Raw genomic sequence first — 13,536 nt, 5'->3', positions numbered from 1 at the left:
ATGAAAATACCCTTAGTTGAGCATACACCAAAGAGCCTGAGGAATAAACACAATTCAAGAGCAAACGCAATGGTCTTCACTTAATATGAAGAATGTCTTACCTCTGTGGAATATAGAACATGTGTTGGGGAGGTGGTTTATAGAGGACTCCTTCATACACAGGCCACAGCCCACTTAAGATTCTGAAGAGAGAGCTTTTCCCACAACCATTGGGACCAGTTATCAAAAGATGCATCCCTTCTTCTACCTGAAGTCAGAAATAAAATAGTAAGTTGCAATACTTAATAATTTATTTCATTTGGTAGCATTTAAAAGTGATTTAAACATTCAATCACATGATAATATTGGATATTAAAGAAAATGTATCAGTATTAGAATGTCAAGTCTGGCTTTGACAATTCTCTAAAGCTGAAAGTATTGTAAAATGAGTTGCAAGAAAATGGATCTTCTTAGAGTGAACACTGACTCTTCAACACTTCAACCGAGATAGCGTTATCAGATCTATGCACATGTGGAGAAATGAGCTACACAGGAAGGAAAATGAATCATAAGGTCTAAATTAAAAATACATTATATTGTATTTATACCACCATTTAATTAAATTTATATAAATCCAAATGCAACTCATAATTGAATATACTACAAAGCACAGTTACCCAAGGAGCCTGCTGGGTTCTTAAGTTTTTACTTCAGGGTTGAAAGGCTACAAAAGCACACAGTCAAAGAGAAAAGATGATTCTTATTCTGCTTCATTCACAGATGTGATAAATATACTTATGAAACAAAACCAGATGAAAGCAAGGGCACTGCACCATGAAGTATGGTTGAGGTTGGATTTAAACACATATAGGCAAGTCTCCATATTCCGGACTCTAGTTCTGAAGAGTCATCTATCTAAGGATTGAAATAATTGAAGGGGAAAAAAAAGGTTGTGCCTGTATTGAATATATACAGAACCTTTTTTTGTATGAAATTTTACATAATGGAGTTGAGTGTTATCAGGTTTGGGTGTCATGGAGCCCATCATTCACTTAGGAAGATTGTATACACATAAAATATTCACTCTCTTTATATGAATTGCAATCATATACGACATATATCATCTATTAATAAAACAAGTTACTTGTTATCAGAAGCTCCCCTTTGTCATTTGTCTTAGTTACCAATTACATTTAAACAGCTGGACTTCGGGTGTCTGCATTGTGCTCAGTGGGATGGGGAGGCTGCCTTCCTCTCCCACGTGCAGGGCATCATGAAGAGCAAGGGACAGCAACACTGCTTACAGATTTGATCTGTTTTATAATCAGTGGTGTGAAAACTGAAGATAAGATGAAAGGCCAAGAGGCGGAGCTCTATAGGATGTCTATGTGTTTATATTTCCACGGAACGGACACAAATATCTTACTTTCTGTCATAGAGAAGACACAAATGCCAAAATCTAAGACAACGGAGAATTGGTAGCATGCCAGAAGGTCCTGAGGAGAACCTGCAAAGAATGAATTCTGACTTGCTTCTTCTCTTCTAGATTCCTTGATGATTAATTTGACAGATGCATGAGCACTCTCCAAAAGATTTTTGGAGTAGTACCTTCTTAAAATGTTCTAAAAGGGTCAGTTTCTATTAGGAATTCCTAGGAATTTAACATGTTTTTTTTTAAAGTTGGAAAACTTTGTTATATTTATGTGTTTCTTTAGCATAAGTTCTCAAAAAATGCTGACTAAATACACTTTGAATTTATTGATTAAGTCAAAATTTTAATTTTGAAGTACAACAAAAAGATGAAAATAATTTTCCTTAAACAGTAGGTATTTCCCAGCCAGGTTATGGTGGTGCACACCTCTAATTCCAGCACTCAGGAGGCAGAGACTGGTGGAGCTCTGTGAGTTTGAGGCCAGCCTGGTCTTCAGTGCATATTCCAGGACAAGCTCCAAAAGCTACAGAGAAACCCTGTCTTGACAAATCAAAAACAATAATTGTGTATTTCCCAATTAATACTGAAAAAACACAACTTTTTATCTTATTCTATGGAGATTAGGATTGAAATACAGCTTCCAGGGGCAAATATAATAGCAAACAGTATGTTGTAACAATGTACATCTTCATAGTATTTTTAAAGTCTGTAAGAGTCTTCTACTGGATCACTGTTTATTTTCTACAAGAGACTGAGCTCCGGGTTTTAATTCAGGGTATGAGGGCTCTACGGGGTATAGTTAGAAGACAGTACATTCAGGCCCTGTCACCTGTTTATTTAAAAATTAGAGCAACAAGAACCAGTAATATATTACCTACACCAACAAAGCAACCACAGAAACCCAGAGCCATATAACAATCACAGACTGTTTCTGTTCCTTTGTTGTTCAGTGGGGACTGAACTCAAGGTCTTTGAATGCCAGACAAGCACCCTAACCACTTAGCTTTATTCCCATCTAAATTGCCAAAGTATTAATAGATAATAAAAAATTCATATTTGAAGTGAGTAGCTAATTGGTACCCATGTCCTATCCTAAGAATAAAACCATTCTGTAGGTTTATACTGAAATGATAAATCCCGACCAAGTTATTTCTCGTGAATTTATTAACAGAATTTCCTTTGTGTTTAATGTATTGCATTCTCTCTTTTCAACATTCAGTAACCTTCATCAATTGCAAATATATCTCTAATAATTAAACCTAGACTAAGATCTATTCCAAAATCATTAGTATTATGACATTCAGAATTGAGTTATGAAGTCTAATCATGCCTTCATTTAAACACAGCTCAGCTGCCCTCATTTTAGTTGGTATGGTTTGAATCTGAAATGTCCCCCCCAAATCTTGTGTCGATCACTACGTCTCCAACTTGTGTTACATTTTGGTGGAGAGCCTCAGACATGTGTTCTACCTAGAAGAAGAGGGTCAGTGGAAATGTGTCCTCAGATTGTTTTTGGCCTGACCCTTTGTGCATTCTCTTTCCCTACTTGCTATCTAGCGTGCACTAAGGACGTTCCTTTGGTACTCGTTCCTGGAAGATGTTCAGCTATTTCTCAGGCCCAAAGCCATGAGACAGCTCAACCCTAAGTAGATCCCTGAAACCAAGAGCCAACTAAATACTTCCTCTTTCTAAGTTGTCAGTGCACTGCCATAATGACTGAAGTACTTAATACAACATGTTTGCCATTTTACACTTAGTTCTAAATGTATGTTTAAATTTCACAAAGCCTTAAAATCAGAGCCGTGGACTGACAAAATGTTCTTGTACTTCTTAGCTTTGTAATTAATATATAGAATATTAAATCAATTATTTTCAACAGAATTAAAACCTGAAGCTGTATCCATGAATCTTCTGATTATTTAAAGTAGAAATTACAGTTAGAAAACATGTATTAGATAAACTGAATTTGGAATGACCTTTGGGGAATGGCAATATTTTTAGAAAGTATATAAGACTGTAGTCTTACAGATATCTTAATAACTTTTATAAAAAATTAAAATTCATTTCCTGATATTAATTTCTGATATTTCCTCTTGTTCCCCCCAAAACTACCTTGAAGGGTCTCAGTGATCTGTAATTTGATTTTTAACCTAGCACTAAAGCAGCTAAAATCAGAGTTCTCTTTTCTCTCTGCTCTCTGAGGAAGTTACTGCTGCTGCAACTGAGCCACTGTGCATACCTTTTGTGACTTCCCCTTTTCCACACGCTCCTCTCCAAGTATTTAACATAAGGTACATGAATTCTGAGTGGTTTCTATTAGTGTGAGGCCAACAACCAGAAGATTCTTGACTATCATCTTACTTTGAAGTTTAGTCTTGAAGCCACCACTTCTCCTGCTGGTGTAATTATGGGCACATTTTCACAAATGATTCCGTGATCCACATCAATAACTGTTCCTGTAATCAAGGAATAGTTTACGTTACAAAGGCCATCGCAAGTTACTACTAGTTAATTTGAATAATACAACAGAATGGATAAACTCGATTATAAAGATAATTCACATCTATAAGTCATAGAAAAAATATATGAAGTCAATTTAACATCTATATTTAAATCCACTTAGAAAATATTTCTGAGAAAACAATCTTATAATCAAAACCAGTATCTTTATCCTCACAGGTTTAAACTCTATCTGAAGTAACCTAACCATACAATTAGAGTTATTTAGTTCCCCTATTTCCTACAAAAAAACCCACACTGTTCCAAGAAAAGAATTAGGAAGTGAAATATTTTAACACGTGACAAACATTTAGAAATAGAATAATGAAAAACAATAAGGCAGTAGCATTAGTTCTATTTATTAGCTCAGATTTTAAGAGCAAATGATTCTTTCAGCCACGTGTGCTGTCTGCAAACACAACGTGAAGACATTTCCCAGAATATCACTGCCACGATTCCTTCCTTCCCTGCTTGTCAGCACAATATTACAGACCGCTGTTTAAATAATGCTTGCTGTTCAAATTCTAGTTTCTTTAACTCTGAAAATCTGTTTTCTAGAAAAAGCCCTTTTCTAAGATGACACTGAATCCCACATCATGAAAACCCCTGAAGTTGGTTACCTTTAATTGCTAGGGTGTCACTGAGGGGTAGCTCCACGTTCCCTCCACTCTTGCTATGCTGGTCAGTCTCCTGAGTGACATTTCTCTTATAAATGCCTCTTTTCACTTCATCAAAGACCCAGAACATATTGTAGACTCTAGCAGTATAACCTGCTAGTTCAGTGATCTAAAATCAATATGTAAAGAATGAGTTGATAATAGAGCCATAATAGATACTCTAAAATATTATGTAGCATATAAACCTCTTAATTTGTTGCTGAAGAGTCTACTTTATTGTATATGGCAGAAAAAAAAACCTAATACATCTGATTACTGAAACAAGCCATGGTAAGAAGCTTATTAGGGACAATAAAGAAGACATCGGTATAGGTTTCGTTGGAGTTGTAAAACAAAAATATTGATTTACCTCAGTGCTCAAAAATGAACTGAGCAGCTTCTGTAATATTAATGAGTCATGCATGTCTTTTAGTCACATTTCTGATTTGTCCCGCTTAAATGAAAGGATGATTCTTTATTTTTGCTTCCGTTTGTTTGTTTGGGTTTTCTGTTTTTTTGTTTCGTTTTTGAGTCAGAGACTCACTGTGTAGCGGCTCTGGCTGGCCTCATAAAGAGATCTGTCTGCCCTGCCTCCTAAGCATGGGGATTAAAAACATGTATTGCAATTACCATCCCTTTTCTCTTTCTATTTCAACTAGATCATTACTGTGCATATGTAGCTTAGTGATAGATGGAACACTCGTCAAGCATATATGAAGCCTCAGAGTTCACTCCTCCATAAATACCCACACATACAAAAAATTCGAAACAGAGCAATGAAAACCAATATGACATTGACTCTAATTTTATTTATTAGTTAAATATTAAAAGCAAACAATTCTTCCAGCCACGTTTGCTGTCTCCAAATATAACCCGAAGCAGCTTTCCTAACTAAAAGTAACATCAAGAAACAGGTTTGTTGATACACGCATGGAAAGGAATTTAATAAATAGGAGAAAAGTACTTTGGGTCTTATTTATAAACAAACGTTTCTAAGCCAAATGTTGCTAAAGTTCCTGTTTCAGCAGAGGAATATCTGTAATAGAGGGGACACATTGTGAAAGAGAGCCCAGTGAGAGGCTTCAGGACCTTTGCAGCACAAACCCCACAACCCAGCTTCTGGACTGAAGACAAATATGGCTTCGGTGCTCAAGGTTAGCTATAAGCAGATGATTTTTTTTCTAGATAAGCTGAAACAAATTTCTGCTTTAGTCCACAAGGCTCCATAGAGAGACACTTTGCTCTGGTTGTACCAGCTGTCCATCTAGGCTAAACTTCTGCTGGTTTTCTATTCTGCCAGAACAGCTTGCTATCAGGGGACTGTGAAAGGTGACTTGTCTTAACCGTATCATTTGGATCAGCAAAAGAATTGGAAAACTGACACCAATAAGCACGCATGTCACAAAAGATGTCTCGTAACCGACATCTGTAGATTAACACACGGGTGCTGGCAGATGGCTGAGAGCTTTGTGTGTAAAACTTAAACCATAATGAAGAGGTGTTAGTGTCACAGTAGAAGGCCTGTAATTTGACCATTTATTGATGTACGTTAATGGTATAGCTATCTAAAGGAAGACTTTGAAAATGGTATCTGGAAGGAAGTCTTGAGCTCTTAAATAGAGGCAAAAAGATTGTAGGGATAAGCCCAGCCCATTAGGGGGCGTGTTCGCCTCGGGCTAATGTTTACACATAAATCTGGCAAGCGAGAGCCCACCGCCCCTTCTGTTTTCCTGTTCTCCACAGGAACCTGTGGTTCTGTAAGTCTATTTCCCCATTAAAGCTGTATATATTTTTACAATCTGTAGACATTCATTTATGCTAATGCAAGAGACAGTTTAGCAAAATACATATTTAAAAGAAATGCGTAGTTGAACAAATGCTTTTGTCATATGATAGAGCATCTCTTGGGTATATTCCCAGGAGTGGTATTGCTGGGTCCAGGGGTAAGTTGATCCCGAATTTCCTGAGAAACCGAAACACTGACTTCCACAGTGGTTGCACAAGATGGCATTCCCACCAGCAATGGATGAGGGTACCCGTTCCTCCACAGCCTCTCCAGCAAAGGTTATCCTTGGTGTTTTTGACTTTAGCCATTCTGACAGGTGTAAGATGATATCTCAAAGTTGTTTTGATTTGCATTTCCCTGATTGCTAAGGAAGTTGAGCACGACTTTAAGTGTCTTTTGGCCATTTGAACTTCCTCTGCTGAGAATTCTCTGTTCAGTTCAGTGCCCCATTTTTTAATTGGGTTAATTAGCATTTTAAAGTCTAGTTTCTTGAGTTCTCTATATATTTTGGAGATCAGACCTTTGTCTGTTGTGGGGTTGGTGAAGATCTTCTCCCAATCAGTAGGTTGCCTTTGTGTCTTATTGACTATGTCCTTTGCTTTACAGAAGCTTCTCTGTAATAGCCAGAACCTGGAAACAATCTAGATGCCCTTCAATGGAAGAATGGATGAAGAAAGTATGGAATATATACACGCTAGAGTACTACGCTGCGGTAAAAAACAATGACTTCTCGAATTTTGCAGGCAAATGGATGGAAATAGAAAACACTATCCTGAGTGAGGTGTCCCAGACCCAAAAAGATGAACATGGGATGTACTCGCTCATAATTGGTTTCTAGCCATAAATTAGGGCCACGGAGACTACAATAGGTGAACCTAAAGAAGCTAAGTAAGAAGGTGAACCCAAGGAAAAACATATAGTTATCCTCTTGGCTAAGGGAAGTAGACCCAATTGCCGGGGAGAAAATTAGGATCTTGGGGGTGGGGTGGGATGGGGGTAAGGGGAGATGGGGAGAGAAAAGGTAGAAGGGAAGGAGGGGGGACTTGGGGAATCAGGAGAATTGGGATAAAGGAAAGGTGGATAGGGGAGCACGGAACCACAATTCTTAGTTAAGGGAACCACTTTAGGGTGAGCAAGAGATTTGACCCTAGAGGGGCTCCCAAGTGCCCAACATGAGGTTCCCAGTTAGTTCCTTGGGTAGCTGAGGATTGGGAACCTGAAATGACCCTATCCGAGAGCAATACTGACGAATATCTTGCATATCATCATAGAACCTTCATCTGGTGATGGATGGAGACAGAGACAGAGACCCACACTGGAGCACTGGACTGAGCTCCCAAGGTCCCAATGAGGAGCAGAAGGAGGGAGAACATGAGCAAAGAAGTCGGGACCACGAGGCGTGCACCCACCCACTGAGACAGTGGAGCTGATCTACTGGGAGCTCACCAAGGCCAGCTGGACTGTGACTGAAAAAGCATGGGATAAAGCCAGACTCTCTGAACATGGCGAACAATGAGGGCTGATGAGACGCCAAGGACAATGGCACGGGGTTTTGATCCTACTTAATGTGCTGGCTTTGTGGAAGCCTAGCCAGTTTGAATGTTCACCTTCCTAGATATGGACGGAGGGGGGAGGACCTAGGACTTGCCACAGGGCAGGGAACCTGGACTGCTCTGTGGACTGGAGAGGGAGGGGGAGAGGAGTGGGGGGAGGGGTAGAAGGGTGGGAAGAGGGGGAGAAGGGTGGGAGGAGGGGGAGGGAGATGGGAGGCTGGGAGGAGGTGGAAACTTGTTTTTTGTTTATGTTTTTTTTCTTCTTTTCTTAATAAAAAAATTATTTAAAAAAAAAAAAAAAAAAAAAAGAAATGCGTGTGTTCTAGTGAGGACTTCTACTGCTGTGATAAAAAAAAAACCATGACCAAAAGCTACCTGGAGAGGAGAGGGTTTGTTTCATCCTACAACAGCTAGGCCACACTCTGTCACTGAGGGAAGTCAGGGCAGAAACTGAAGACAGGACACTGCAGGCAGGAACTGAAGGCGAGGCCGTGAGGAGTACTGCTTACAGGCTTGCTGGCATGGTAAGTTCAGCCACTTTAGTATACAAATCAGGACCACCTGCTCAGAAGGGGCAGCTGGCACTACCCACCCACGGTGATATAGGCCTTCCCACAACCCGTACAATACCCCCACAAGCCAATCTCATTAGAGACATTGTTTCAATTAAGTAACCCTTTTTCCGGATATGTCCGGCTATGTGTCAGGTTGACATAAACCAAGCAGCCAATTGGGCAAATAAGAATATTGGCATAGGAAAAATCTAAAATTACAGAAGAACTAAAAAGGATCAGGAAGCAATGGGTAAGTTGATTGGGATTGACACTGAAATGGGAAGGGAATGTCTATGAAACTAAGAGTATGCCAGAAGACAGGCGCTTTGGGTCACCAGGGCTTTTGTTGTGGAATGTAGGATCCTGACTAAGAAGGAGCCTTTGCTCCTTGCAGCTGGTAGAGAGGCATGGTGACTTCTTGTCTGCTCACAGTAGCACAATGTGCCTTTAAGAAGTGAACAATCTTAGATTCATGGCATATGAAGTCGAGATAATGACAAGTGAGGTAATTTTTATCATTGGAGAAAATCTAGGATGGGTAAATGATGATCCTTTAGTGACTTAGCATGTTTCAATGTGAGATGGGCAATTTCTTTGTCTTATTTATTTATTTATCCCCCTCCCCCCCTTTCCCCAGAGACAAGGTTTCACCGTTTAGCCCTGACTGTCCTGGAACTCACTCAATACATCAGGCTGGTCTCTATCTCCTTAGAGATCCGCCTCCTTCTGCCTCCCAAGTACTGGGATTAAAGGCATGCACCACCACTAACTGGCATTGTCTAATTTTAATAGTAAATATATTGCTTAATATTAAAGTGAGTGACATGAAAAAAACTATCCCTTAAACTAGGTACCAAGATTATTAAAATTACTGTTTGAAATTTTAGAAACTGAGGAGTTGAGATAAGTGGGACTGAACTATTGGTTTTATGGTGGGGAAAACAAATCCAAATCAGTAAATCAGTTCTGTAAGGCACTCAGAAACTTTGAAGCTGTATCACATACTGTCCTTTAATTAAATTAGGAGATAAATTTGCAATGGTACTTGAACATTCATATTGCTTTATGATTTATAAAATTAATTAATAGAATTTTGGAAATATCTGAACTGAATAGTCTTTCTAATCTTAACCCCGTGGTAGCCACAGGTCTTATCGTTGTTGTTCTTGATTTGCCATCCTTTTAAAAAACACTTACAAGCCTTTTACCTAAGTATTGATGAAGGCTGGGAGTGAAAGATGAGCAATGAGAATCGCTGTGGTCAGAGAGCTCAGGGTCAGCTGCCAGGGAGAGAGCCAAGGTAAAGTGACAGAGACAGAGAAGCCCACCCAACGTGCTTCAAAGACCACTAGAAGTGGTATCGCGAGGCTTTAGATATTCCTGATGAGACTTCTTCAATGAAGGATGAGCAAAGTTTGCAAGATGTAAACCTGGTATTATTAACTAACACTAGCGAGCCCTGAAATGCATTGAGCCCACATTATGAACTTTTGATGCCCTGAAAAATCCTTCCTGTCATCACCCCAACTTACAGGTAAAGAAACAGGAATCCATGCAGGCAAGAATCTTGAGGAGGTCACGTGACTTGTAAATGATGACGTCTGAACGTAAATCAGGCATGGGCTCTAGAGGCCACACAAGAGCGATTCCTTTTTGTTCTCTTCATTGAAAATCAAGTAAAACCATGCTTGTAAACAGAAGTAAATGGCCACCTCACTGTGGAGTTGCCACCCTTGACCTCAATTATACGCTTGGTAATTTAGAGAGAGAGTGAGAAAAAAATACCTGTTTCGAAAATGCTACACATACTTCATCATTTACACTTCGTTTTCAGAGGCTTTCATATTTTACGCAAATTTGCAAGACATTCAAATACCTCTTTGTATGAAGACATAATTCTTTCAATAGCGTCAGCTCCGGAGGCCAATAAATTTCGGGCAGTGGTGAAGGCTTCTGTCCGATCGCTAACCATGGCCTGCTTTGGGCCGTCCTCCAGATCTAAGAGAAAAAAATCACAGAAATGCTAAGGTTTTTTTTTCCAAGTAATTGTCTTACTTTATATCAATTAAATTATGGCTAAAATAATAATATTTTATCACTACCAGCAAATTCCTAGAAATACATTTAATTATTAAGTATAATAAATACTATGTATTAGGGTTTATTAGAAGTTCCCTTTTGCATGATTTAATTAGAACAAGAAGTTAGTACAACTAAATCTATAGGCATTAGGTTATTTCCATTGAGCTTCCTTTAGACATTTCTTGTATCCAATTTTCTGCTACTATTACAACTGTAATAAACTCTCCTGACATTCTCAATGGAAGAACTAACTTGAGGATGCTTGGCCCTCATCATTTGGATGTTTTCCTCCTTCCTCAAGCATTCTTCATCCTGGAGTTCAGCTGAATCACTAGCATGCCCTTCTCTGTTAGTCCCTTGGAATTTACACACTTGATTTCTCACTGTGAGTCCTAACTGTGTCTTTACATTGTGATCCTCCATCTTCAGTCACCTGAGTTCTAGGATAATAGTTGTGTAGCGCATGCTTGGCTCTAGATATCTTGAAAATATATTTAAATACATAATGAGATATGTATAATCAATGGAAAAATTCTCAACCAGCTACTGAAATAGTGAATTCATCCGTGAGCTAAAACTAGGAAAGGGTTAGGATTTTAAGCATCTGGTTGACCATCTCAACTAATCACTGGCTTTTTATGAATGTGGGTTAAAAGGGGTTTGGCCTTTCACTGGCAACCTCTGTTGAACAAGAACAACAACAAAAACCCATTTGCACAGATGGACAGGGGTTGGTGTGGAATCATAGCTCCGGTGCTGCTTTGGCAGATTAATGCCTTCTGGGGTTTCTTTATGCTTTTAGCAACAAAGTAAATATTTTCCCACAGTGTATAACTGTTAAACTACCATGTTTTTTGGTAGGTACCATGGAAACAGGGCAAGTAGTGATAAGCCTGCATGAACAGTCACCTGTCTGGCCTCTCTAACAAGGCCAGATTCCTTAATGTCGGAAATATAAATCCATGACCTAAATGCTCACCGATTTTATTCCTCAGGTCAGCACAGCTGACATTTTAGTGAAGAACTACATCCTTCCTGACAAGTTTTCCTCTGTCATCTGTCTTCCCTTAATACAAAGACAGGGAGACATAGCCTTCCAATGAGACATAGCTTTGAAATAATTAATAAGGTAACGAAATCACTGAAGACTTGAAAGTTCCCATTTCAGTGATTGGCCCATCATTACTGTCGACTTACAAAGCACGTTTCAGCATGGTGGCTCTGGTGCAGGAGTAGAGGTAGTGTACCAGGAGATGCATAATGTCTCCAATCCCCAGGGTTCTAGTTAGCTACACATCTGGATTTAGACAAACCAGGATCTCTAAAATAGAGACTCTAAGGCCCTTTTCTGAAGTGGAAAACAGTATGCTGTAAAGGTAATTTTTTTTCAATATGAATGCCCTGTCCTTACTATGAATGCTCACTTGACATTGTGCAAGTATATCTATTCTGTCAAGTAGATCTACAACAGCCAAGAAGATCTACAACAAAGACGCTGCTTATCTTTTACCCCCTTCCAACAAAAACTCTACAGATTCTTTCTCCTAAACAGTCTTACTTCTGACTTCCTAGCCACTTTCAGATCCTTGCTTCTTTAAACCACGATGATATTGGCAAACGCTGATGAATTATTTTCTACGAGCAGATACCATACTAAGTTTTACATGAATCGTTATGACAATCCTGCTAACTTTGCCTATTTTTGAATATGAGGAATTTGAAATACAGAAAAGTGGAATGATTTTTCCAGGGTGTAAGTAGAATAGCTAGCCTTTAGGCTCAAGCCCTCTAACTCTAGAGCTCACAGGTTCAGAGTGTAACAAATGCCGCCGAGAACGGGTACTCACTTTTTAGCCTTCCCAAGAACAATGCACACTGAAACATTACCATTTCACGGCAACTCTAAATGATATGTATAATTACCCACATGTTTAAGAAAACTAAAGCCTATAAATTTAGACAGTCTTCCCAAAGCTTGGTTAACTATTACATCAGGCGAAGGCTTTCCCCACTTCCCTTTTTTCTATCCCCACCTCATTCTCATTTTCCAAATTAATCATTCTCTTATCATTTTGTTTCATATTTTTACATTTTATTTTAATTTTTAATTATGTATATGTGTGGGGGAAGGTGAATATGTGCACATGAGGATAGATACTGCCCAGGCAGGCCAGAGAAGGATGCTAACTACCTTGGAATTAGGGTTATAAGCACCTATGAGCTTTTCAGTAGGGTTGCTGGGAACTGAACTCTAGTTCCCTGTAAGAGCAGCAAGTGCTCTTAACCACTGAACTGTGTCTCAAGCCATTGTTTCACTCACTTCTTCACCTTCTTATGCCATAAAACATATAGTATCATGTAATTATTTTATCTGTAACATGAGAGACACCTAAGTGATTAGGCTCAATACATACATACATACATACATACATACACACACATACATACATACACACACTACATATGTTCTTTCTTTTCTACATAGCCCTAGTTGTCCTGGAACCTGACTTGTAGACCCAGGATGTCCTGGAACTCACAGAAATAGACTTGCTTCTGACTCCATGCTGCTGGGATTAAAGGTTTGCACCACCATACCCCACTTTAAATTAAGATTTAAGATTATATTAGAAAATATGACTTTGGGTTTTTTTTTTTTAATCTTGAAATTTGCAGGCAAATGGATGGAGCTAGAAAACATCATTTTGAGTGAGGTAACCCAGACTCAGAAAGACAATTATCATACTCACTCATAAGTGGTTTTTAAACATAAAGCAAAGAAAACCAGCCTACAAATCAATCCCTGAGAACCTAAACAACAATGAGGACCCTAAGAGAGACATACATGGATCTAAACTACATGGGAAGTAGAAAAAGACAAGATCTCCTGAGTAAATTGGGAGCATGGGAACCTTGGGGGAGGCTTGCAGGGGAAAGGGGAGAGGCAGGGAGGAGGACAGAGAAAAATGTAGAGCTCAATAAAAAATATGGCATATAA

General features: G+C 38.9%; 1 protein-coding gene across 1 annotated transcript in view; it reads right to left on the bottom strand.

Moving 5' to 3' along the window:
* Abcd2 (ATP binding cassette subfamily D member 2) overlaps positions 1–13,536 on the bottom strand; it is a 42,334-nt gene that overhangs the window by 23,904 nt on the left and 4,894 nt on the right. Inside the window, exons 3-6 of the mRNA XM_041672587.1 lie at positions 10,336–10,457; positions 4,531–4,696; positions 3,773–3,867; positions 102–247 (exon numbers count right to left, since the gene is read on the bottom strand). Of these exons, the coding sequence (XP_041528521.1) occupies positions 102–247; positions 3,773–3,867; positions 4,531–4,696; positions 10,336–10,457 (529 nt within the window). The remainder of the gene's footprint in view (positions 1–101; positions 248–3,772; positions 3,868–4,530; positions 4,697–10,335; positions 10,458–13,536) is intronic.

The sequence above is a fragment of the Microtus oregoni genome, unplaced genomic scaffold (genome assembly GCF_018167655.1).
Source record: "Microtus oregoni isolate MIOR12 unplaced genomic scaffold, Mior012 000022F_ref0000154, whole genome shotgun sequence".
NCBI lineage: Eukaryota > Metazoa > Chordata > Mammalia > Rodentia > Cricetidae > Microtus > Microtus oregoni.
This window is presented reverse-complemented; position numbering and strand designations above follow the sequence as displayed.